General features: G+C 40.7%; 1 protein-coding gene and 1 long non-coding RNA gene across 10 annotated transcripts in view; one reads left to right on the top strand and one right to left on the bottom strand.

The window, feature by feature from the left end:
* LOC117802725 overlaps positions 1-27532 on the top strand; it is a 50618-nt gene that overhangs the window by 1753 nt on the left and 21333 nt on the right. Inside the window, exons 2-3 of one of the 2 annotated variants that reach the window (XR_004626223.1) lie at positions 3864-3946; positions 19559-19652. This is a non-coding gene — a long non-coding RNA (uncharacterized LOC117802725). Of the gene's footprint in view, positions 1-3863; positions 3947-19558; positions 19653-27532 lie in introns of those variants that run through there. The other variant, XR_004626222.1, reaches the window with a different exon arrangement.
* PLD1 (phospholipase D1) overlaps positions 25-27532 on the bottom strand; it is a 196112-nt gene continuing 168604 nt past the window's right edge. For 4 of the 8 annotated variants that reach the window (XM_034662905.1, XM_034662912.1, XM_034662889.1 and 1 more), the window contains 4 exons: positions 23711-23845; positions 15463-15616; positions 8033-8150; positions 25-6416 (listed from right to left, as the gene is read on the bottom strand). In XM_034662905.1, coding sequence (XP_034518796.1) covers positions 6192-6416; positions 8033-8150; positions 15463-15616; positions 23711-23845 — 632 coding nt within the window. In that variant the 3' untranslated portion in view covers positions 25-6191. Of the gene's footprint in view, positions 6417-8032; positions 8151-15462; positions 15617-23709; positions 23846-24014; positions 24265-25227; positions 25386-27532 lie in introns of those variants that run through there. The other 4 variants (XM_019802112.2, XM_019802114.2, XR_004626204.1 and 1 more) reach the window with 3 other exon arrangements.

Raw genomic sequence — 27532 nt, 5'->3', positions numbered from 1 at the left:
CATGGGTGTGGGCATGGGGTGTGTTGTCCTCTCTATTCAAGATGGCTTGCCTCACGTTCAGAGAGTAGATGAAAGGCATCTGCTGTGGCTTGATAGAAACACCTACTGTGTGTGTGGTGTTTTGCTTTTACCTACCTGTCTCATTGGCCTTCACGAGTGAGGCTCTATTACCACATTTGAAGACCTCTGAGAGGATTATTTGCTGGCAGAGTCCCACAGCTAACAAGTGGCAGGGTGGAGCTTTGGGGTGCGCTCTCTTGAATGCTGAAGCCCATGCTTTTCCCACTGGGGTCTGCTGTTCAGCCCCACACCTATCCCTCTTATACCTGGGTGTTGTATGTAAGCCCCCGGAGTCTCGAAGAGGGAGTAAAGGACAGTCTCAGGGCCATGACCATTCCTGAGCATGTATCTCCAGAGCTGTTGAATGAGCTCAAACATGTCAAGTGCTTAGAAGACGTCCTGGCCAACAAAGTCACTCATGATAGCTATTACTGTTATGGGTAGTAGTAATATGGTTGTTTCCTGGTTTCTACTCTGGTGTCCTCGAAGACTGACATTTATTCTATTTCACCCTAGTCTTTGCTGTTTTCTCCAGCTTAGTAATTCCCCTACTTGCACCCAAATGCCTCCTATTTCAGGCACTTTCTTAGTTTGAGAATGGCAGTAACTTTGCACTCTCAATTCACTAGAATGTGGGCACCAGGAAGGCCCACCTGCTCTGACTCATTCACCGATGCACCCCAGCACCCTCACTGGCCTTCCTCAGTACGTGCTGACTGCAAGCTGTCTCAGTCTTTTCAAAGAAATCCAGCACCTCACTCTAGCATCACACCTCACGGGTCAGAGGCCTGGGAGAAGCAGAGGACGCTGAGATCTGAAGCTACCTTCGTGGGGGCCCACGACTGGGGTGTGGGCGGGGGCTCCACAGACACACTGTTCCGTCTCAAGCTCAGACATGCAGCGCTCTGGCTCTCAAGACACCGGTGCAGAACAAGGAATCTGGTTTTCAAATAAAGGGACACTGCTGATTTCATACTTTTAATGATTTAACGAATGAATATTTACATTTAAAAAAAGCGGTTAAGGAACCAGGCACAGAGAGCATTGATTGTGAGGCGGAGAATGGATACATGGATCATTTCCAATGCTTCACAGATGGAAAGTTCACGGGAAACTGAGTCTTCCTGAGTTCACAGTTCTCATTTTGTATTCAGAATGTATTGAATGTTTGTATTCAAACCCTTCAGCCTGTCCATCCTCATTTTTTAACACTTTAGTTACAAACATTGTCAATGTATGCCAATGAGTGCTCAGCTGGGAGAAGCCTGCTTTAGCTGCAACATGTCTTTCCAGAACCAAAACCACGTGATTTTATTCCTAAAAGGACCTGACTTTGTTCTTCAAATAAATCCATTGTAGAATGTTGGGCTCTGGGATAGGGAGACTTGAAAACCTTGTTAGGGAAGAGATTAGAACTCACCCAACTCTGTTTGGTTGAGGGACTCTGTCTGGACATTCTCTGCTCCCTCTAGAGGGAGGACCAGTAGGTTTTTCTTAAAGATAGTGAATATTTTAGGATTTGTAGATCATTTGGTCATGAATGCATGGAAATGAATGGACGTGGCTGTGTTCAAATAAAACTTTATTTACAAAAACAGGAGGCCCAGCCTTGGTGTGCCAAGTGCTGCGACAGAGGTGAGGCTAGGAGCCTGGGTTCTGTCCAGATTATTGAAATATTCTGAATGGATGTTCCTTGTCAAGTATTTTGTGTGTGTGTGCATCAGTGACACATGCTTCAACTGCAATACTTTGGCATGACGTTTTAGAGTGGTTTAGGAGAATATCAGTACCTTTGGCCCAGACTATTTTGTGTGAAGAATCCAAGTAGATCTACATCAGGAGGACAGGATGTCCTATTTCCTAGTGTGCAGAATTACAGTGACGTTCACTTACGTGCATTTATCAAGAGTAAAGTGAACAACTATAGTTGCTTGGGCAAAGAGGAAGTGAGCCTGCACCTTGGCTGGACTGCCATCCTAGTCTCTGACTTTATAACCTCCAAATGCTTATTAGCATGACAAATTTTCATGTATCGTATGTTTGATTACTGTTCTTAAGTTCAAAATTAAAGATAGTATAAAGGAAAAATAAAATAACCTATAAGAAATTTAGTCATAAAACATTTGGTTCCTTTAATGAAAGCTTCTAATCTCAAGTCAAAGTCAGTGCTATCTCACATGTGAATTAAATGCCGTCTGGAATCATTTCATGGTACCTAGCCACCCCCCTAAAAATAATTCGAATCCACTGACTTTTCGCCTGCAACTTTCTGAGAGATGCTGATGAATTCTTTTTCTAGTGCTTTCTAGATTCAAGAATTTCTCAAGGCCCATCCATTTGAAACCTCCAAACTGCCAGTAGTAATTGGCCTCCAAGGATCTTCCAGGGAAATAAAAATGTATTCCTAAGCACACTTAAAGTCCTTTAGCCTTTGCTCATTTTATACAACAGAGTAGAGAGGGATGAGGAGACGTGAAGGACCCTCTCTGCCCCTGCCGTAGAGGGTGACAGACATCAGAAAACGCTCAAGTGCCGTATCAGATCAGGGATGTTCATGAGACGATTACCTCTGGTAAAAAATAATAATATTTTGTCAGTCACTTAAAAGGGAAGTGAGGCTGAAGATTTGTTGTAGAGGCCTCATTTTGTCTTTTCAGAAAGCCTCTTCTTGTCCTCTAGAATGGTTTACATAATAAGGAGGTGCCCTGCCTGGGGACAGAGGCCGAAGGAGTAAGGGGTGTGGAGCTGCAGGAGGACGGGGAGATTCTTCTTGAAGAGCGTGCAGACCGGGTCTGCCTCTAGTCTGACGGCTGCAGGAAGGCTTCTTCGCCTGCTGTTTTCACCGGGGAGACGATTCGTTCATGATACATCACAACTTCCCAAGTTAGCACACAAGAGATGAACTGCTCACGTTTTTGACCAACAGATGAAGTTTTCTTCCAAAGGTGCTACTAAAAGAAAACCAATATTTTGTTTTACGATATGCCACTCAATTATCTAGCAACCGCCTCTCCGAGCCTCTGCGTGATGCCTTAGAGGTGAGAATTAAGAGCATCCCAAGGAAGGGCGAGTCACCGAGTGGACACTTGATACCCAGCAAATGCTTGCACCAGACCTGTTGTGTTCAGTACCCTCCAACGACTGAGCTTGGACAGTCCGGACAGTTTGAGTGGCTATTCGACTTCCTGCCAGTCCTTTTGTATAATCATAGAATTTTCCCTTCTTGAAAATAAAAATTTTTACAGAGATTATCAGAGTATTGGGTACAGCATTTATAGGCATTTCAGAAGATTACAGTTGAGTTCAAATGTGGAGCAGGGGCGCCTGGGTGGCACAGCGGTTGAGCGTCTGCCTTCGGCTCAGGGCGTGATCTCGGCGATCTGGGATCGAGCCCCACATCAGGCTACTTTGCTATGAGCCTGCTTCTTCCTCTCCCACTCCCCCTGCTTGCGTTCCCTCTCTCGCTGGCTGTCTCTATCTCTGTCGAAAATAAAATAAAATCTTTAAAAAAAAAAAAAATGTGGAGCAGATTCATAATAGCTTTTCAAGGCTTTGAATCATTTGTATTTTAAAGTTGATATCAGATATTGCAATGTTGAAGATAAACTATTTGAACTTCTATTATTAGGTAATAGTGGTGTCAGAATGATGGCTAATTAGGCCATGCAGTACACCTCGTGTCCACACCCCACGTGACTTGCAGAATGCTGCTCTATGTAAGCTGCTGTTGCAAATTGGCCATTATTGCATGGAATCTTCCAGAAAATCCACCCAAGTAAAGCTGGTAACCTCTCTCTTTGCAGAAGAACATCTTGCCTTTCAGAAGGTGCAGTAGAAAGGAAACTGGCCCCAGAAACCAACAGTAAGATTTCTTGCCTGAGACACCGTAAGTTTGTCATTTCATTAGCTCTCTCCTCCACCTCGTTTATTCACCCACCAGTTACTGAGCACCTCCAATGTGCCCAGTACTGTTCCAAGCTCTGAGGATACACTATGAACAAAACACAGCGAAGTCCCTGCCCCAGGGAGCTTACATTCAAACAGGGGAAGACAGATAAACACTTAAGTACATGATATCACAGTGTTCAAAGCAGCTTAGAGATATCCTGACTGAAATCTGTTTATTGCCTCTCCTCACTTGTGGACAGTGATGACATCGAGAGAGAGGCTAGGAATGCACCACAGCAATTTCACTAGTCCTGCCTCTACCATCTCTCAGGTGGGTGAACTCAAGTGCATCCTTCAACCAATCTGGGCCTCAGTTTTGTCATCTATAAAATGGGGAGAGGCTGGACTAAGTGATTTTTTTTTTTAAGAGAAGGGGACATTTTAGGCTTTTATTTTTCATGGTGTTAGGAGAGCATTTTGCACAAAATCAAAAGCCAGTGTGTTGCCTGTTCTATAGTTTAAAAAATATTTAAAAGTAAACTATTAGTAATCCTTCAGTATTCCGCGTCCACTCAATGCTTTAAATGCCAATCTAAACTTCATAAATAGCAAACGTATTATTTACAGCTGCTATAGAATGAAGTTGTTTTACCACCTTCAGCCATCTGAGAAATTATTTATTCCTAAAGCATAGTCCCACCTCATTTGTGAAATGTTCTCTAGGTGTGAAATCCTCTCCTGAGTGTGACATTCTCTCCTACTCGCCTGGATTATTGACTTTGTACTCCTGTTTAACCTCTTCCTAACTCCATGAAAACAAAGATTGGGTCCTCGCTTTTTTTTAAAGAACGACTCCAATGAGGTTCTGTCCCAGGAATCCATACACGTGTGATCAATGCACCTGCATCATGTTTTATGGGCACAGGCCTTTTGGGAACGCACATCAGCAATTCAGGCTGGAAGAAGAGTTCTGTTGAGTAACATTAGAGCTAGGGTGCACCAAAGGGAACGTGACTATTCAAAAAGGAAAAATGGGTTTCCAGAACAATTAGTAGACTAGGACAATGTGAATTAATGAAGATTCTAACCTCTTTGGAAGCCTGCTGGAATGTTCATGCATATTTAATGATACAAGTTAAATAGCAAGTATTTTGCAATCAATTTTTCTTAAAGAAGGTAACATAGCTGAGAGCTGAATGTCAAATAAGGTTAGCCTTCTACTTATTAATTTCGTAGGAGTTAGGAAGACTTTGGTTCTCTTGAAAGACAAATTGCATTCACTGGTTTGGTTTTCAAATGTAGAAACTCAAATTTCAATCAATCCCGCAGCTAAGGATGATAGGAATTTTCCAGGACTATAAGGAATCTTCTTTTCTTGTCTGGATCCGATCCCCACGGCCACCTTGCAGGCTTCTGAAGGCTGCGTTCTTTGTCTCTGAGTTTCATCAGCTGCTGTGTAATGAAATAGCCTTCATGTGTTTTCAAATTTGATCGGGTGGATCCTATCAAAAGACCATGTCTTGTCATTGCCTTTGGAGGCAAAGTAAAATCTCTGCCTCAATAACCAACTTTAATTCCTTCCTATTGCTCTGTGGTGTTAAGATCTATAGTGCTGATGTTATCAGAAGCACCTAACATGGGCAGCTGTATACATAATGTCTACCCTGTCCTTTCAGTCACTGAACGGGGATAAGGACCACATCCTTGCTTGGGTGAACACTCCTACTTCAGGACCAGATGGGCAGGGGTATCCTCGTTACTTTAAAGAACCTGGAAGCAGCACTGCAACATCTTCCAGTAATAAACAATATCTTAAACCGTGTGTGTATGTACTATGAAGTGAGGGCGGGTACAACAGTCATCAGCTGCATTCATGAGGGTCAGAGAAGAATAAGGAGGTTTCGACAATTTCTGGCAGCCTCAATCACAGGCACAGGTGAAGTTCTGTTAGCAAAGGAAATGCATTTTGGTGCACACCGTGGAATTCGCTGTTGAGCATGTGTTCCCAGTAAGAATACAGTCCCTTTTTCACAGGGATAAGCAGGAGGAGTTAGAAAGCCCACCTGATGTTCAGCGTCCTTCTATCAGTAGGACCACAGCCCTGCCTGGCCAATCCAGGGGGTGCATGGGGTGGATCCCAGCGTGCACTGGGGCTGGCTGCGGCTCTGAGGATCTCCCTGAAGTCACTGTGTGCAGTGCGCTTTTCAAGGTGGAAGTCCTTGAGCTGCAAACGAGTATCACCCTTAAGTCCAAACCTCTGTGGGCACTATGGCTTCTTTGGTTCCAACGGAAGGCAGTAGGTTTTCTTCAGACAGGAAATAAAAGGGGAATTGCACTAAGAACCCGCGGATCTTCTTCAGTTCTTCCTCAGCTCTAATGGGATCTTCCCTTGCCAAGATGGGCTTGGTTATAAAGTCTCTGAGTTGAATTAAATTGTTTACTTCATCATTGGGAAGGCACCGGAACACCTGATTAAAACACAAATAGGAAGAAACTAGGTCATAAGTTTAAAAGAAAAGAGATCCCCTTTATGGAATGTACTCATTCCGACAGACAAAATCTTTGCTAGGTTTATGGCACAGCACAGACCTGATTAAGAGTTGCTTCTCTTATTTGCTACCAAGAAACCACTAGATTTGCTTTCATCAAAAAAAAAAATCATAGATAGATCCTTCTAGCTGATCTACAAGTCATTGCCTTCAGGATAAAGCCAAACTAGTGGTAGGGGAATTCCAGTGATGTCAGCCCACATTCAGGTTAGGATTTTGGATAATAATTCCCAGAATTTCACTGGAAGTTCTGGTCTAAGAGGAAAATTGCATATTATATTGTCTCTAACTTTATTTTCAAAAATGTTCATATCTGTACTTTTACTTAAAGTTATCAATTCTACACTTATATTGCTAATTGAAAATGAGCTTCCCATGTCAGAATACTTCCCTCCTAAATACTTCGGCATGTATTAAGCATAAGGATGTGCCTATATAACCACGACAGCATTCTTACAACCCCAGAAAATCAATTCCAAGTCATTTACGATATGGTCCATATTCAGATTAATCCTATGTTCCCAAAATGTTTTTTATAGCTGCTATTCCACACCCCCTGCCCCCGCCATGAGGATCCAAAAAAGGCTGTGCACTGCATTTTTAAAATTGCATTTTAAAAGACTCCATGCACATGACCTATTTGCTCGTGGCCTTGAGTCCTCAGTATGAAATAAGGCTATGTAGACTGTCATGTTTCATTAGGAATGATGAATTCTCCAGGCTGGAAGGGACTCTAGAAGTCATGAAGAACAACACACTCTTACCCAATTTCTCAAAGATGGTCAGTGGATCTCAGCTTTAATATTTTCTATGACAGAAAGCTGGCTACTTCACGAAGTAACTTGCTCCCCTTTTGGACAACTCTTAACTCTTGTACATTCTTTATCATAACCCATGGATAGAACTTACCAAAAGATACATTTGGCCTCCCTAACATATGGAGCTGGTTTTAAAACACCTTTCCAAAATTAGAGATGCCCAACAAAGGACGTGTTTCGTTATTAGTAAGTTCCAGCATGAGGAAGGATACCATTTACTATGCACTATGTGCTAAATATACTTAAAAGACTATTCTTTATTTTCATAACCACCCCAGTGAATATTCCTTCTGGTTTATAGGAGAAGAAAGGAGGGCTCAGAAAGTCAAACACGACATACAAAGTTATATCACCAGCAACTGGGTGAGCTGGGTTGAACCCAGGTCTAACTCATTTTTGGATCCCATCTGCCTCTTCTCTCTGTGTCACTAGACATGTCCAAAGGCTGGGTAACCACCTTCTAAGGATGCTCAGGATGGGATCCCAGAGTCAGAGGAGAGATCAGAATGCCACTAATGGCTCTTCTAAACCATAATCCATCATACTTTTTGACACTGTTTTTTAATGTCTACAAAGAAGTATTTTATTACAACTAGGAAATATACTGGTTTTTTACACTCATTAAGAATACTCTGTACCAATAATATGCAGTAATAACGATGTGCTTTTGTGATATGATTCAATTAAAAAAGGTGGGGGGTGATACGCAAACCTCACCTTATCATAAATTGTAGCATTTCGAGCTGCCGTTGCAACCCACACCTCCTTGAAGAATTTGTCACTCACAGGATCCTGAATGTTTTCACTTGGGTCAGAAAGATAGCCAAGGACAACCCTGAAATACAAGTACCCTCCAAAATGAGTAACTGAGATAAAGAAGTTTGCTGCAGGCATTGTTTCTAATGGTAACGTAATTCAGGCACTCAACCATACAAGTCCTTTTTTTTTTTTTTTTTAAAGAAAATCAGAGGAAGCCATTAAAACTGTGTGTATGTATATAAAACCTCAGTTGCAAAACAAAACAAAACAGAACAAATCTAAGCTGTTATGATGCTTGGAAGTTTTAACTATCGGATAGACAGAGAGACCTCAGTTTAGTTCCAAGTGAGTCCTTGGAATTTGGCCAAAGGGGGTGAGAACTTTGGAGGATAGGGTTAATATTCAAAACATGGGCTGGGGGCGCCTGAGTGGCTCATCCGGTTGGGCATCTGACTCTTGATTTTGGCTCAGGTCATGGTCTTGGGGTTCTGGGATCAAGTCCCATGTTAGGCTCCGTGCTCAGTGGAGTCTGCTTGGGGATTCTTTCTCTCCCTCTCCTTCTTCCCCTCACACTCCTCTCTCTCTCTTTCTCAAATAAATAAATCTTTAAAACACACACACACACACACACACACACAAAACCCATAGGCCAGCAAATGTACTGAGCCCTTTCCAAGAACTGTCTCAGTAAATCCTCAACAGTCTTATCAAGAAGCAACTATTATTATCTCCAGTTTACAAATAAGGGAACTAAGGCACAGAGAGGGTAAGTAACTTGTTCAAGGTCATCCAGCTGGTAAGCTGTAGATCTGGGACTCCAGACCATCTGACTCCCAAACCTGTGCTCTTAACCGGGATGAAATACCCCTTTCTCCTCCATCTCTCCCTATTTCCTTCCCTTTCTCCCTTCTTCAACCCTCCCTCCCTCCCTTCTTTCTCTTGGGCCAAGAACAATGCCAAACTCTAGGGTACAGAAATGAATACAAAAGACATGGAGCTTCTTTGGGTAATTAAACTTAATGGGTAAGATCAACCATGAATAAATAATTATCCTTAAAAAGAATGAGTACTGTGATAAATACTGGGTGTGCTTTAAAAGTATGATATGGGAGTAGTCAGGGATCCCTCCCCCACCCTTCCTGTTTGCCTGACCCCACCTACCATCTTTCAGCATTCAGTGCAAGGCTTCCCCTTGATTCATGGCTCCCCCTTCTCCCATCTCCCATTTTTCTCTCTCAGTCCTCAGAGATTTGAACATTCTTCTTTTGCTCCCCCACTATGCTTCATATATGCTTTGTTTTGTCAGAACACCTGCAATACTTGACGCACTTTTTGTTTTTAACAGGCTTATGTCCCACATTGAGCAGGTTAATTCTTCAAGAGAACACGTCCTGGCTACTCTCACATCCCCAGAGTGCTTGGCTAAAAAAAAGCCACATACTAGATGTTGTCTGACTTGATCATATCTAAACAGCGGACTGGAAGTGAGACATTCTTAAGCAAAGCAAGATAAGCTTTAGAGGCCATATTGGAAAATAACCTCTAAATGAAATGAAAAACCCTTATACTTACAGAACGCCTTGGAGGAAAAAAATTTCAACCTCAATCCTGTGAGGTACATGGTACATGATTCCCATTTTGCAGATGGGAAGCTAAAATCTGGAGACATACTACTAACAAAGCTTTCAAACAGAGATTTCAAACGGAGTCTAAAGTCCTTTCTCACATGCCTGATAGGTTCAAAGAAAATCAAAAAGGCTTATGTCACATTGAATAGAAGTGAGGAAATAGGTCTTAGAATGACTTTGGCTTTTACGCTGAGTGAAACTGGGACATATTGCAGACACTGGAGCAGAGGAGTGACAGGATCTGACTTACATACGAAAATACGGCTGCTGTGTTGAGAAGACAATGTGCAGGGCAAGGGCTGCAACAGAGAGACCACTTGGGAGCTCCTGCAGTAATCTGAGTGAGAGATGGTGGGGGCTTAGACAGTGGAGAGGAAGGCAGAGTGGAGCCAACAGGTTTTACTGACAGAGTAGGCATCTAGGCATACAATGTGAGAAGAAGTGATGTCATCAAGGATGACAATGGGGGTTTTGGCGTGAGCAACTAGAAGAATGTGGTTGCCATTGGCTGACATGGGGAATTCTGTTGGTAGAGCCAGTTTGTGAGAGAAGACCAGAAATTCAGTGTTGAACCTGTTGAGACTTCCATTAAACATTCAGGGGGTAATGCAAAGTAGGCAGCTGGAGAAATGAATCTGGAGTTGGGGAGAGGGCGCCTGTCTGGAGATATAAATTTGAGAACTGGGGTGCCTCGGCGGGAGGGAATAGGAGGAACAGCCAGTGAGCCTGGAGAAAAGCAAGGGTGTCGTATCCTGGAACCACAAGTAGTTCACCAACGAGAACTGTGTCAAATTCAGATGAGAATTGACCACTGGATTCAACAATGTGGAGGTCCTTCTATTGTTACCCTCTTTGTATTTAAATAAATGTGGATTGACATCATCGTTCTTAATGGTTGCAAAATTTCCCATCATGTGAAATTTCTTTAACCAATTATTTTATTATGACCTTTTGGATGGTTTCCAGTTTTTCATTATTCTGAACAATTTTACAATGAACATAATTTATTCATCATGCATAATACTTTGTGAATTTATAGGACTCTTTTGCCAGAAAAAAACTTTAGAATTAAAATTTACTTCAAGAAAGGCTGTTCCAACACAGACGCTGCAACCGTGCACTTTCTCCCCAGTCATCCCCAACATGATTAATTCCTGAAAAAGCTCAGCCATTTTTACAAGGATAAAAGGACATCACATTTTAGTTTCAGTCTGCACTTTTCCCACTATCTAAAAATTCTTTAAAATAAATGGATTTGGCACCATGGGCTCACTTAGGATTTCTTAGAGTTTTATAACCTAAAAATTTTATTTCCACTTCAAATAATGTCTCCTTCAGACTGTAGAAGAATAACTTTAAAAATAGATTTAAGGGGTGGTGTTTGCACACAGATGCTGGCTGTCATTAACACCCAAAGCAAAATCTGCACCAAATCTGAAGGACCGTGCAAGTTATGACAACACATCAATTATAATAATACCTCTGATGGGGATCAGGTCTCACCAGCTGCAAACTTAGCAAAAAGAACATTTCTGTGACTTTGCTTTTAACTTAAAACAAGAGGTGACACGATGTGTCCACCAAGTTATCAGTTAAGAGCTTTTTTGTAGACTAAGTATTTAAGTAAGTCTATAACAGGTAATTTTTAGTAATAAATTATTTTCCCTGTCAGTTTTCTCATGTTAAAATGCACAGTAAAATGAAATTCTCTGGATATTCTTTTGAGGACTAAGGTGAGGGAAAACTCACCTGATTTAACGTAGGTGTGTATAATGGGAATTATTTAATGATTAATGGTTTATGCATCAGTGGAACAGGAGGAAAAGTGCAGAAAATAGTTCCTGTTCTCTCCATTCCTCATGTCTATCGCTTTACATGATTCTGAGCTCTGCTTGGGTGGATAATGGTTTCTGTTGAGTGATGGTTACATCTGTAGAGTTGGATAATTTTCTAGGACTTAATGAACTGTTCGGCACATAGTTGCGACATTCAGTGCAGTACCCTGATGTTTGACGCTATTTGGAATTGATTTCACATCGAAATGTGTCTCTCTGTTTCTTTTCAAAAATAACCCAGATGGAAAATGGATTGAAGCTGCACTTTTTTAAAGTGAGGCCTGAACATTATCTTTGAGAACATTTCCTAATAAAATCAACATGAGGTTTTTTTTGTGGTGCTTTTTAATATATTAGCTGTGTTTGCCATTGGGGCAAAGTGAAAAATGATTGTTCGCGAACAAATGCCTCTTTAAGACAGTCTGAAAATTGCCAGTGAATTAAAAGCACCTAAGAATATGCTTAACATGAAATGTATAAGATCAGCATAAAAAAGTTAAAATAAAACTCTAATGATTACTGAAGAGCAACGCCCCCCAATAATGAAAACCCTAGAGCTTTATTAAAGAAAAATTCAAAAAGAATTTGAATAAATTGAAGCCTATACTTTGTTCCTCAGGAGGATGACTCAACATTATAAATATGTTAATCTTTTTATATTAATCTATAAATCTACCGTAATCTCAACAACAGTAAAAAAAAAATGAAGAGAACATGAATAAATAATTCTAAAGTTCATGTGGAAGAGTGAATGTCTAAGGGTAGGCAAGATTATTCTGCCAAGAATACTGATTTGGGAATTGGGGTGGCAAAAGGCAGTATTAAAGCACACAGCTATGATGATGAAACTGGTGTCACACTGGGATGCAAGTAATCAGATTATAATAGCACCCGATGCAGAGACTAGAGATGAGCGGGGCTATACAGCAACGCGGTGTACCATAAGGAAGCGCTGTATGTTAGAGCGGCGAAGAGTACTGTACATCATTCAGTTCCGGGTGGTTGGAAGGCTGGGGGGGATGTTAGAGTCCTTACCTCATTTCTTACATTAAAATAAATTGCAGGTGTTAAATGTAAAAAGCAGTATCAAATAAGCACTAGAAGAAAATACAGTATTTGATCTCGGGTTGGGGAAACGATACTAAGCATGCAAGAAAAGGAGGGAAAAAACCTGGATAGATTTGATTAATAAGATTTTGAGTTTCCCCCAAATACTCTAAATATGATTCAAGGGCAATTGACAAATCAGATTTGCAACCAGTGTGACAAAAGAATAGCCACGCATACACTTAAATTACTTACAAATCATTCAAAGAAAGGGAAACATTACAACAAAATGGACAGAAGACATGAATAGGCTAGGTAATTCCTAAAAGAACAATTAATTACTAGAACAATATGGCTACGGAACACATTTTTTTGAACCCTCAAAAATGTAAATTAAAATAATGAAATTCCATTTGAAATCCAACAAATTGGCAAAGATTAAATAAAATAATAGAACTCAGTGTTGGTAAAGACAGGAGGAATAAGCCCTTGAAAGCATTACTAGCAAGACAGCAAGAAGTTAGAGGGTAAAGGAAGCAGCACACTTTCTTTGATTAGAAATTCCATAGTTAGGATCTAGCTAAGGAAACAATTAAGAAGGTAAATAAGATGCTATCTACAAATATATCAACTTATTTATTTATTTTAAAGATTTTATTTTTAAGCAACCTCCACAGGCAACATGGGGCTTGAACTCTCAACCCTGAGACCAAGAGTCACGCGCTCCACTGGCTGAACCAGTCAGGCACCCCCACATCCACTTTTTTATATCAGTGAGAAACCTGCTTATCAGTGAGGTATTAGATAAAGGAGTTACGGCATACTCACATGATGCAATACAGCGCAGCCATTAAATGTTATAGAAAAATACTTAAGGACACAGAAGCGTGTAACATTATTTAAATAATAAAGAACTTCCCAGGACTGCAAGATCCTGATTATGTTTTTATAAAGAAATACAGTATAGTAATATATACGTACCGAACAAAGGGGAATGATACACGGCAAATGTTAAAGCTGCTAGCTCTGGGCGGTGGGATTACAGATGAATTTAATTTTCTTTTTGCTTAACGGTATTTGCCAAATTTTCTCCCACAAAAATAGGCTGCAATCAGAACCACCTACACCTTTATTACGCATTTAGAAAGTTAATGAAGAAGCTCACCACTTTAAAGAGAATACTTAAGTTCTCACGAAACCGAAAAGACATTTATTTCTAGTTTATACAAAGAAATATTTGCTTCTTCATAGATGCTGCAGTGGGCAATCAGTGGGCTGATTAACAGGGTCCTAATTTTAATCTCTTCCCTGCTAAACAAAGCAAATTAACACTAGAAGCTAATTGAAATATCAATGGTTTGAAAAAAAAAATCTTACTGGTAAAACAATTAGTAACGAGGGCAATAAATACAGCCATAAAAACCGTGAGGAAGTATTGACAGTCAGATTTTGAGGGATGGATTTGCCAAGCTCCTGTGGCAGAGAGAGCTGACCCCGCTCTGGAACTGAAGGCTCTGAAGCTTCTCTTGCTTCTCCAGGGCCGGAGCCTGGGCTGATACACAGGAGGGACATGGAGGCCAGCATTTGCAGGAAGCCCAGCGCTCATGACGTGCCTGCCAGCGCACCCGGTTCCAAGCTCTAGCATTCACGCCACGGGGTTAAAACCACCGCGCGACGCGTCTGTGCTGCTGTGTCTTCCCCCAAATAGCTGAAAGCTTCATCGGGGCCACTGGCTGCTGTGTCTTTCCCCAAATAGCTTCATCGGGGCCACTGGCTGCATCTCACTGTGGGGCCACTGGCTGCATCTCACTGTGGGCCACAGGGAAAACCCGCCCTGGCTGATACAGCTCTAGAATCGTGCATAGGGGCTCACTGCCAAGGCCTAGGCGTAGGACAGTGCTCCGGGTGTTCCATGGACCATGAGTGAAGTCACAGGATCCAGGCTAAGTTCTAGAAGGATCACTCTGACCACCGAGACTAGATGACAGGCGCTGGGGTAGGGCCAGTTAGAGCCCAGCCCTGGAAAGTTCTCAGGAACATTAAGGGAAAGAAAGACTCATTTACGGCCCCCCAGCCTTTGCTGCCGGGCACAGTGTTCTCTCAGCTTGAGCACAGGTCAGTGTAAAAGTCACATCTTCTTAAAGATCAGGAATCTTTCGTGTCTGGAGCTGAAGTTTCCAAACTTCACCATCAGCCGTCACTCGCACCCTCCTTTAATACTTTCTATTACATCCCTGTATTATTGGGACTATTATAATTTTTAAAAAATGGACTTACTTTAAAAAACTTAAATAGGGGTGACTGAGTGGCTCAGTTGCTTAAGCACCCAATTCTTGGTTCCGGCTCAGGTTGTTATCTCAGGGTTGTGGGATCGAGCCCCCAGTCAGGCTCTACACCCAGCAGGGAGTCTGCTTGAGATTCTCTCTCCCACTCTCTCTGCCCCTCCCCCCACTCACTCTCTCTCTCTAAAATAAATAAAATCTTTAAAAAAAGCCAAACAGACACTAGATGGGTTGACCGGGCCTGGTCCTAAATCAATGAATAAATTTAAGATGTTATTTTTCTTGATTACACATAAAAATAATAAAAACTATTAAAATAGAAAATATTTATGCCCCACATAAAGTCATTTGCGCACTACTGGTGATTCACCTCCCATACTCTGGGGGAAACTGTTTTAGACANTAGAAAATATTTATGCCCCACATAAAGTCATTTGCGCACTACTGGTGATTCACCTCCCATACTCTGGGGGAAGCTGTTTTAGACAAAGAAGAGCCTGGGGATGACATGTGTGCTAAGGGCAGGAGGCGGGGCTGGGTTCCAGCACCCACCGCAGTGAAACCATGTCAGAGGGACACAGCTCTGGAGGGCCTACCTGAAGCACTGCAGCCGAAGTCCCTGGGCGAAGCGGCCAGCCTGGTACTCTTCTCCGTCCATCACCGAAGGGACCGTCTCCGTGTCCTGCACAATGACGGCCATTTCACTGTCACGCTTTCCCAGCATGCTTCGGTCGTTGATGTTGGCAGAGCCTATCACGGGAAACAGTGATGTCGAACAGTCTTCTCGGCAAAGCAGACACTGTTGTTTGCCCTCCCCGCTCAATTCTTCCTTGCTAAGAAAACCTTAATTTTGTTCAGGTTATCAAGAGATGCTGAGTTTTGGGAAGGGGAGGCCCACCCTAACCCAGGCATGAGTCTTGATCAGTCTAAGCCAGCTATGGTTTTTTTGATTTTTACCCATGACTGGCTCAGGAATGGGCACTTGACATCATGGTAGCCAGTGTGACATGAAGAAAAGTCTGCTGGGGGCTTCTAGGAAAGTCTTATCTCCTTATAAACAGACACCAGACTAGGATGCTGTCTCTTACAGCCTTTTGATATTTTGGTTTGAATGTTGGATGAGGACGTGATTCCAGGAGCTGCTGCAGCCATTTTGTAACCACTAGGGGACAAGCAGACAAGTTGAAGATGGCAGAGCAGAAAGAAGAAACATTCTGGTTCTTCAAGTCACTGAACATTTGTGAAATAATACATTTTCCTTATTGTTTCACACACCTCCAGCTGAATTTTCCATCTGGTGGTTCAAAGGATTCTAAGTAATATAATCATTAAGCACACAAAGAAAAAAGACACACCAGTTCAATTTGGTCAGCTTTCAGACTTACTCTGCAGAGTCTGATGACTTAACTCATGGCCATATAATTATGAATGTCAAAACCCCAGAGTAACTTCACCATCAAGAGTCCACTCTCAGATAAGGATTAGCATTAGTGGCTTGGGTTTTTACATTCTCTTGCTTCATTTGTGTGGCATGCCAACAGGCTCTGTATCAACTTCTTTCCATTCTATTTTTAAATCCAAATGAGCTGAGAATGTTGACTTTCACATGTGAAGGACAAGTATTTTAATATTAGTTCAACCTGTGCTTTCTCCACTCCTCTGCTGTGTATTCAAAAACCCCAGCACGTCTTTCTGCATTCATCACTATGGATTCATGCTTCTGAGTCCTTGAGGTGTCCTACAAACTATAGAAGGAACCTGACTCTTTTTTCTTCCTCTTCCCCTAGTCACACATTCCACTGCTTCTGCAGGCATGCAGCAGAAGGGCTGGCCTGAACAGCCTGGGATGCGGACAGTCAGGGTGTAAGGTGATAGTATAGCCCTGCCCTGAGCCCAAATGGCAGCATGCTGTATATGAGAAAAAGCTGGCCCTTCTAAGGAGGTTTTACTGCCATTTGCCATTATATTGTCCTGTATTTAATATGCAAATCTATGGTAACTGTGGATGCAAATGTGCCCACAGTGACCTTGGGTGACCGAGAAAGGATGGAGCACCTCACAGAAATTTGGGAAAACTACTGGAGCTCTGAAAGGTGGAAACGGTTGACACACTTTGTTTTGTTAGCAACAAATTGTCTTTTAGACATGCACTTACATTTTGATGATGCCATAAAATTTGCAGCCCTATCTTTGGGCTTCACAGTTGGCCCAGCATTAATTTGGACAAAGTCATTTAATCTTTTTCACCTTTAATTTGATCTCTTATAAACTGAGATAATATAGATCTTTTTCTTTTTTAAGCAGTTCTTTTTTTTTTTTTTTAAGATTTTACTTATTTGACAGAGAAAGAGAGAGAGTGAGCACACAAGCAAGGGGAGTGGCAGAGACAGGCTCCCCACTGAGCAGGGAGCCTGACGTTGGGCTGATCCCAGGACCCTGAGATCACGATCTGAGCTGAAGGCAGATGTTTAACCAAGTGAGCCACCCAGGCGCCCCCATAATATAGATCTTGTAGGGTTCCTGTGAGAAGTAAGATCATGAGAAAGAACTTACTAATTTATAAACTGCTCTACAGTGTTAAATATTATTGGCATTATTATCAGATACTTTGTTAAGACTGCACTAGCTAGAAGACACAGCCATAGGAACGGGCAATTTGCTGGCATGTAGCATTTGTATGAAACTAGCTTCCTGTCTGGGTTCATCACCTCCCAGCCAGGTGTGTGGGCTGGAAGGAGGAGAGGAACAAAGTGCCCACAGCGCTGCTGCGGGAGTCCACTATGTCCAGGCCGCCAGAGGCTGCTGTGGGGCTGGGGGCTAGGGGCTGCTGGATTGGGTGGCCATTGCTGCTCATCACTGCCTGGAAAACTGGGGATGTGAGACCCCCAGGGAAGTCTCCTCTACACACACACACACACACACACACACACACACACACATACACGTTCACACCAGGTCCCTCAGTCTCCCTCCTCCCACCACGGTGGGCTCTACATTCCAAAGGGGGGAGTACATTCCCGGCACTCTGAGCTGGAATTCCTAGAGAGTGTAGTTCTTGTACATCAAGGGCCCATCTGGAGTTACCCGGAGCACTGACTCTCAACCACGTAGGATAAGTGAGTTGGCTAGTATTTAATAGGAATGAGAAGAAAAGGATGAGGGAATTTTAGAAGAATAACTGATACTGAAAATGAGATATTGGTGTAATGTTACCTCTATTCTTATTGTTAAACAGTCCCATACTCTGAAAATCAAATTCAGAACAGCAGATATATTATTATCCCATTTCTATAGGACATGAGGAAAAAGAGAAAGGGCCCTAGAAAGACTCACATTGAACTGTTAAGAGTGCTGGATTCTTTCTAGCAAGAGGGATTTTTTACCGTTTATTCAATATGTGTCCTTAGAATTTAAACTGTTTACTAAACAAATATGCTTTGTATTCTATGTGTTACTTTTTATGGTAACTGCAATCCCTTGTTTTTATTAGGACATTGCCCTGCTAATTTAAAACCACTTAATTGGGGCACCTGAGTGGCTCAGTTGGTTAAGCGTCTGCCTTCGGCTCAGTCCCGTGGTCAAGTTCTGCATTGGGCTCCCTGCTCAGCAGGCAGCCTGCTTCTCCCTCTGCCTGCCGCTGCCCCTGCTTGTACTCTCCCTCTCTCTTTGTCAAATAAATAAATAAGATTTTTTTTAAAAAGAAATAAAACCACTTAATTTTTAGAGAATGACCTTTTCTAAGTCTGCTTTTAGGGAACGTTTTAAACATTGTGAAATACAGCAAAATACAAAAGAATATATGAAACATATATGTACAATTTAGGCAATAATAAAATATTCACCCAAGCTGAAAAACAGAACACTACCACATCCCAGAAGCCCTCAGGTGTCTTCCCATGCAGGTCTTTGCCCATCACGAGAGAGATTTTATATAGAATTTTGTGTTCAACAGGCTCTGCCTGTTTTCCTAATCAAAGAAATAGTTTACTATTGACTTGTCTTTAAATTGCATAAGTGGACCCATATAGTAGATAATCTTTTGAGATTTGTTTCTTTCATTCAATATTTTATCTTTGGAATTTAGCTGTGTCTGATTGTAAAGCATTATTTTCCTCAAATGAGCACAGCAGGACTTATTCATTCTAAATCTGTGGGTGGATGTTTGGGTTGTTTCTAGTGTTTTCTATGGTGCACACTTAACGTTCTCCATATGTTTCCTGGCGTGCACATGTAGGACTCTGCCTGGGCTCTGTCCATAGGAGTGGAGTCCCAGGTGTTCCATGGCCTTGTCAATACCTGGATTGTCCAACTTTTACATTTTTGCCAATTGGTATTTTTTAAAAACCGTTGTCTCATTAGGTTAATGAGGGTGAACATCTCTCAAATGTTTACGGGCCTCAGGTATGTCCTCTTTGGTGTCATTCCTACACAATTCCTTTGCTCATTTTCCTTTGGATGTTGCCTTTAGTTCTTGGTTTACAGTAGTTTTTTTTTTTTTTTTATAGGTTTTGAACATTAACTGCATGGCAAATATCCTGTTTTTAGCTCATGGTTTAATTATCTTTTTATTCTCTTATAGTGCTTTTTAATGAATAGGTTCTGAATTTTAACGCAGTTGGATTTATCTGTCTTTTCCTTTTCGGTGTGTGCTTTTTAAAAATGTTTCAGACATTGTGAATCTTTCTGTTGTAGGCGGAATAATGGCCCCCAAAGATGACCACGTTCTAATCCCCAAAGCCTGTGAATAAGTTATGTTGCATGGCAAAGGGGAATAAAGGTTGCTAATTAGCTGGCCTTAAAACAGGGCGATTTGCCTGGATGATCCACATGAGCCCAAAAGAACCAGAAGAGTCTTTAAAAGTGAAGGGGATTCACTAAGCATCATCCCCTCCAGTTCCATCCATGTCAATGCAAATGGTGGGTATTCATCCTTTCTAATGGCTGAGTAATATTCCATTGTATATGTGAACCATATCTTCTTTATCCATTTGTCTGTTGAAGGGCATCATACGTGGAACATAAGGAAGAGCATGGAGCACTTTAGGAGAAGGAAGGGAAAACTGAAGGGGGGGCAATCAGAGGGGGAGATGAACCATGACAGACTACGGACTCCAGGAAACAAACTGAAGGTTTCAGGGGGGAGGGGTGACGGGTATTAAGGAGGGCATGTATTACGATGAGCACTGGGTGTTATATGCAAACAGTGAATCATGGAACACTACATCAAAAACCAGTGAAGTACTGTATGGTGACTAAGGTGATAATAAAAAAAAAAGTGAAGGGGATTCAGAGGCAGATGTGGTTACAGAAGTATGGGTTGAGACTTTGGGGACCCTTCAGAGAGATGTCATGTCATGGAGGAAGGGGGTCATGAGCCAAGGAATGCTGACAGACTCTACCACTGGAAAAGGCAAGAAATTAGCCTCTGGAAAGGAATGTGGTCCTGCTGACACCCTGATTTTAGCCCAGGTAGACCCACATTGGACTTCTAACCTACAGGACTGCTGGATTATAAATTTGTGCTGTTTTAAGCCAATAAGTTTGTGGCCATTTCTTACAGCAGTCACAGACAATGACTAACCAACTCTACCCTGTTTTAGCTTAGTTGTTTTTAAAGGAAAACCGATTCTTCTATTGAGCCCAAATGGACTACTTAGAACTTTCTACCCACTGGTGCTGCCTGTACCTCCAGTTCAGAAGATCTCAGTTCAGACTGCACGTTAGCTACCCCCAGTAGGCTTTAAAAAAATACTGGGGCCAAAAACAAAAATAAAAACCTTGATGCCTGGGCCCCAAACTGGACCAATTAGTCAGAATTTCTGGTAGTAGGAACCAGACATTAGTATTTTTCCCCCAGTACCACTCCATCCCTTTATCCATTAATGCATCTTTTTTGGGGGGGTCTATTTTTTTTTTAAGATTTATTTTATTTGCAAAAGAGAGAGCACATGTGTGAGCAGCGGGGAGGGGCAGAGGGAGAGTGAGAGAGAGACTGTCAAGCAGACTCCCTGCTGAGTGGGGAGCTTGACTTGGAGCCTGATCCCAGAACGCTGAGATCATAACCTGAGCCAAAATCAAGAGTCAGACACTTAACAGACTGAGCCACCCAGGCGCCCCTTGGGGGACTCTAGTTTAAAGTAAATTGCAGACTTGAATAAACTTCCCCCTAAATGATATCTATCTATCTATCTATCTATCTATCTATCTATCTATCTATCTATCTATCATCTATCGTCCCCAGGCAACTCTAATGCAGCCAGGGTTGAGATCCATGGGATTAGGTCAAGGGTAAACCCTCTTTCCTGGGGCAGCCCTTCAACAACAGACTTTGATCTGCCACTCTCAAGCCTGTTCTTTAAGCACTGATACCCATTTCCTCTATGTAGCTTCCCACCTACCAATCTCATTGATTGCCTCTGGACCTTCTTACTCCCGCTCAGCAATACCCACCCCGATGTTTCTGGTGTTACCTCCCTCCCCTCTAGCCCTTGAGCTCTGTAGGGCAGAGGCACTGTTTGATTCAATTTTTGTATCTCCCTTTTGTGTTTTGTAGTGGATTAGTGAACACTGAAAAAAACTGTTTCCCTTCATCAACAGGACAGGTTCAAATTCTACTTAAGGATAGCCTTATTCTGTTCAGGAAAGCAAACAAAACGTTTGTTTGGTTAAGTGCCAATATTAAGATGGATTAGAAAAGTGGACTTGGTCACAGATTTCATGACCAACAAGGGCACTCAGGACAAGAGATAATTAAAGCTCCACACAAAAGAGATCTTTAGTGCAAGAAAGCAAGAGTTTCCTTGTGAGGAAAAAGGGAGAATAAATAATTAGTTGTTTTTCTTACATTCATTATTCAATAATTCTGGCACACATTTGCCACGTTAGAAAATTTAACCACAGGTTACTTTAACCTCTTTGAACACCTGTAAAATATTTTCAACCTAACTTCTCAAACTCCTTTCTGAGAATTTGAAATACTGCTCTCGGTGTTATGAATTTAAGCAGGGCTGATGTGTGAGAGCAGCAACAAACCTACCGCTCTTAGAGTTTCCCCTGAGATACAAAAAAACAGAAGTATCTTTGGATTTTTCCATGGGGAAATCCGTTTTGCCCATGGGGAAGGAGAAAAAGAAATCCAGTCCCCAAAGACTAGCAAGTAAAACCTCTTCATACTCCCAAGGCCACTTCTTTGGTCTCAAGAAAATGGATAAGAATTATCTACAGGATTGCTCAATTATTGCTAGCCTAAATAAATTGTAGCCTTTGAGAGTTCAGAGAACCTTCTAGAAAATAAGTCAATTAGAAAACTCAACTTATTTAATCATTAGCTCTGTTAGGGCAAACTACTTTGCATTTATACTTTAAAGTAAAGCAGGCTGAAAGCCAAAATGACCTTTAAAAGGAAAATATTTACATCTTTCAATATTTATTTACTTCAAGAGTTCTGAAATCTTGAAGAAATCAACTAAATTTCATTTGGCTTTGCTTGTTTTTCCATTTCAGCAAACATCAATACTTTTCCTATTGTCACCGCCAAATTTAATATGAAAATTTTCTGAGATTGGCTTCTGAAGAGCAAGGCCAGAGTAGCTTGGTGGAAATTAAAGAAACTCTGTTTATTGGGGGAATTGGAGAGTAAATAAATCCCTAAAGAAGTCTGATCCCTATAGAGCAAGAGATAGAAGGCACAGATATTTTTCTAAATGCCCTATGTAAGTATGAAGAGTGTGTGTGTGCGTGTGTGTGTGTACATGCATATATATGTATCACCACACTGTGGTCTATACATTTTCTGGCTTCAGAATTGCTTTTTCTTTCTTTTCAAATCATGTTCCAGATAAGACAATCTCATTACACCTAGATACGAGATTTTTTTTTCTTTTCTCAGCAGAGGATAGAGATGGAAATGGCATATTTACTGCCAAAAAATTTCAAAACACTCTACAACATTTAGTTTCTCATAGAATAGGGAAGATAAGGAAGTATCTAATTATAGTTGGCAAACTACACTTTATTTTTTTTCTGGGTATTTATTTTTTTAAGTTTCTATTTAAATTCCAGGTAGTTAACATACAGTGTAATATTAGTTTCAGTGTACAATGTAGTGATTGAACACTTCCATACAATACGTGGTTCTCATCACAGCAAGTGCCCTCCTACCATCACCTATTTCACACGTTCTCCCAAACCCTCCCCTCTGGTAACCATCAGTTTGTTCTCAATGGTTAGGAGTCTGTTTTTTGGCTTCTCTCTCTCTTTTTCCCTTTGTTTGTTTTGTTTCTTCAGTTCCACATATGAGTGAAGTCATATGGTACTTGTCTTTCTCTGACTGACCTATTTCACTTAGCATCATACTCTCTAGCTCCATCCAAGTCATTGCAAATGGCAAGACTTCATTCTTTTTTATGGCTGAGTAATCTTCCATTGTGTGTATATACCACATCTTCTTTATCCATTCATCAGCCACTAGACACTTGGGCTGCTCATTTTTCCTCCCCATGTCTCCACCTCTAGCCCCTGAAATCTAGGTACTTGGATTAAAAATAAGGGGGTAATAAAGAATTAATGAGAACAGGCTGATTACCACTCTCCTGGGCTAAACCACTGCTCTCTGGCTACTGTAATTTGCACACTGGCCATTTAATTGCTCCGGGCCTCTGCTTCTTTGCAGATAAAAAGAGGGATTAGAAAGGACATAAGTGGAAAATACTGCTTCAGAAATGTTTTAGATGTCATGTTATGGTCCCGCTCAACTGTAAAGGAATCTTGGGGGGAAGAGAAAAAAGGATTTTTGTATGAAGTAAGTCAACTAGCAAGCAACACAATTATAGACCATGTACTCACCAATAATAACAGTGTTGTCATCAGCAATTAGCAACTTGCTGTGGACATAGATGAGCTCAGTGACTAGATTTCCTTCAAGCACTGCATGTGTTCTAAGGCCACAGAATGATATGTAATTTATCCACTGATTGCCAACTATAAAGTAAAAAAGAAAGTACTGACATGAATATGACCAAGTTCATTAAAGGCACATTAAATTTAACTGTTTTTCAAAACAAATATACTACTTAAACAGGTGGTTAAGAATAGACTGTATAGTGTGCGTGTATGTGTGTGTGTGTGTGTGTGTAATTTCAGAACTCACCCAGGATCTGTTTTTGCTGTCAGAAGAGTCTTTCACTATTACTATGAATGGATATACATTTTTAGAAAACCACACTGGAGTGCTTTCTATGAATTACATTTTTCCAAGGCAATCCAAAACTATATCCAATACGAGCAATTTATTTTAATGATTTGGCGAGTAACTGCTGAAGAGTGATCATTAAAGCCGGGCCAGAGTAGATAACCCAAGACTTCAGTGTGACATTTGCGTCCATCTTGGTTGACACCTGCTGCAGTTTAAATCAGATGCAAAAATAATGCTCAAACGACTTGATGTGTACATAGTGTAGCAGATTCAATGCAGAGCAGCAGTTAAATTTTATAGACTTCGGGTAAATAAAAATAACACTCCTTGTACATCAGTAACATTAGGACATGAAAGAATCCTAACTACATTTGACTTTGGAGAATCTTCCTCAGAGCGAGCAGTACCAGGTTTGTACATAAAAACGCTGCCCCGTCATCACGTGAGGGCCATTCCTGTGATAAGAAGAAACGAATTCCATACCAAGCCAACCCATAACCATTATTCTGGCATGAACATTAGTCACACAATTTTATGGTCTCTCTCCCACATAGCGGTTGTCCTGGATAAGGAAAGTCTTATACTAAGAATAAATGGAGTGGAACCAAACCATCATGAGTTCTAATAGAAACAGAATATAATTTTTTTTTCTTTAAGAGAATCTGAAGCATACTAATAGAAACAATGGCATTTCATGTTCTGTTTACTGAAGTTTCCATGTATTATTGATGCTTTCTATTATTCTGTTGATGTTACTCAGAGTTTCTATTAAATTTGGGTATCTTGGAAAGAAATTCATTCATAGGTTATAGATAGAGATTCCTCCATCTACAGGTAACCTTTCCCTTATATATGTAAATAATATTGTAGCTGTTTGCCAAGAGTTGACGTGCTGGCGTACTAGTACATCACGTGTAAGAGATGCACTCCTAGGATGCTTCATGTAAATAAGATTCTTGTAAATCAATTTCTTCCCATTTGTTAATGTTATATTGGACAGATACTTCATCTAAAGCATCAACTTCTCTTTAAATCTTCTCTGATCCAGGAGAAAGAGGTATTTCCTCTTTTAAGCCCATCATACCCATAAAATTCCTGGAAACTATTTCTAACATAACATCGAATATATTATTTTACAACCATTCATTTACCCCTCCATTTCTCCTACCATTGTAGAGGTCTTAAACATTTCTGTATCCCCATTCTTGCATAGTGCTAAAAGAAGTTGATAAATGAGTGAATTGATGAATGGATAGTCAGGCGACAGCTATTATTTTAGCTTTTGGTGTTTCAGTATCATCTATTTTTCTGCAGCTGGTTCATGATCTAAAATTTTGAGATATAAAGCAGATTTTTAAAGAAATCATGGAGGAAATTCTTCATTAAAGTAAATAATTTTTTGCAGTCACTTCCCATAAAAAAATCCACATTGAACAATATGGTAGACCAATGATTCTCAGTGTGCATAAGGACTGCTTCTGTGAGGGCCTGTTAGAAGTAAAATCTGGAAATCCTTCCCAGAGGTTCTGATGCAGCAGAAATCCATAATTCGATAAGTGCCCTAGGGGATATCACCCTTCGAACGACACTGTTGTAGAGCTTTGGTATTTATAGTTTTAAGATTAGTGGCACAGTTTCAGGAAATAATACACTCTGACAAAGTGAGATGCATTCCAGTGGTGCAAGTCTGCTCAATATGAGGACATCCATTAATATAAAGCAGGATACTGACCAATCTAGGGAGAAAAATCATATGATTATTATAACAGATGCTGAAAAGTTTTTGACACAACTCAGCACCCATTCTGGATAAAAACAATGAAGAAAGAAGAAAATGATGAATACTTGCTTAACATGATTAAAAAAATATACACATTATACATATATAATATGTGTATGTGTGTAGAATATCTTCAATACTGTATAACATTGCCTTTGAGGTATCAGCCAATACTATTAAACAAGAAAAATCACGTAAGGAAAACCAGCTCCATTTCCAGATATGGTAGTATGCTTGGGGAATCAATGATAAAACTATCTCAAATGGTTAAAGAATTAAACATGAAAACAGGATATAAATTAACATATAGAAATAATAGCCTTCATACACACAAACAACAAACATTTAGAGGATAAAATCAGACAACACATTGCTTACGATGGCAGCAAAAAAGATAAAACACAAAGATGAACAATAAACTTATCAATAGATGTGTGAAATTTTTATGAAGAAAAAATTAAAATGCTATCAAAAGACACAAGAATAGACTTGAACAAATGAAAAGACATCCCTTGTTCTGGGATAGAACAATTCAACATCAAAAAGATGCCGACTCTCTCCATGTTAATTTATAAATTTAATATAATCTCAGTAGAAATACCAGCATGTTTTTATGAAGTTAGAAAACTTGACATTACAGTTCATGTGGACAAATAAACATCCAAGAATGACTATGAAAAAAACTGGAAAAGAGAAGCACTGAGGAGGGGCATTAGCCCTCTTGGACAGTGCTGCCCCAGCACATAGACAACTGAACCACTGAATAGAAAGCCAAGAAAGAGACCCAAGCTCATACAAAATGTTTGCATATGATAAAAGTGGCATCTCAAATGACCACAACTTTTGCATCAAGGCCTAGGGCTTCACATATATGTGGCACATAAGGAATAGCATGGAGGACATCAGGAGAAGGAAGGGGAAAATGAAGGGGGGGAAATTAGAGGGGGAGACGAACCATGAGAGACTATGAACTCTGGGAAACAAACTAAGGGTCTCAGAGGGGAAGGGGGTTGAGGGATGGGTTAACATGGTGATGGGTATTAAGGAGGCCACGTATTGCATGGAGCACTGGGTGTGATACACAAACACTGAATCACGGAACCCTACATCAAAAACTAATGATGTACTGTATGGTACCTAACATAACATAACAAAATAAATAAGCAAGATAAAATAAAATAAAATCTATAGAATTAGGGAAGTTCTTCCCAGATCTCCCTCATCGGAGTCACCAGGAGGGGGCCCCTGGCTATATGTGTTTTAAATTAAACAGTTCCCATGATTCTGATGTTCTAGGGTTGAAAACCAATGTAAAAAGTTAATAAAAGAAAAATGATATCTTAAAAAAAAAAAGGCCTAGAGCCTTTAAATAAAAGATGCTAGTATCATTGCATAGCTATTTGGAAAAGAAAAATTACATGCATACCTCATACCAATCACAAGAATAAACTCCAAATGGACCAGAGAAAGAAAGGCAAGCATACGAAATGACACATGTTAGAAGAGAAAACAGAGTGAATTCTTACATAACCCGAGTGTAAGGAAGGCTTTATCTATAGACAATAAAAGAAAAATATCAATAACTTTGCTTAGATTTTAAAAAACCACATGACACAAAACACCACAAGCCAAAAAAAAAAAAAGGGACAAATGACAAAGTTGGAGAAAGTATTTGTAGTACATGTCACAGGTA

Source organism: Ailuropoda melanoleuca, chromosome 1 (genome assembly GCF_002007445.2).
Source record: "Ailuropoda melanoleuca isolate Jingjing chromosome 1, ASM200744v2, whole genome shotgun sequence".
Classification (NCBI taxonomy): domain Eukaryota; kingdom Metazoa; phylum Chordata; class Mammalia; order Carnivora; family Ursidae; genus Ailuropoda; species Ailuropoda melanoleuca.
Note: the sequence above shows the minus strand (reverse complement) of the source record. Positions and strands in the feature narration are given on the sequence as shown.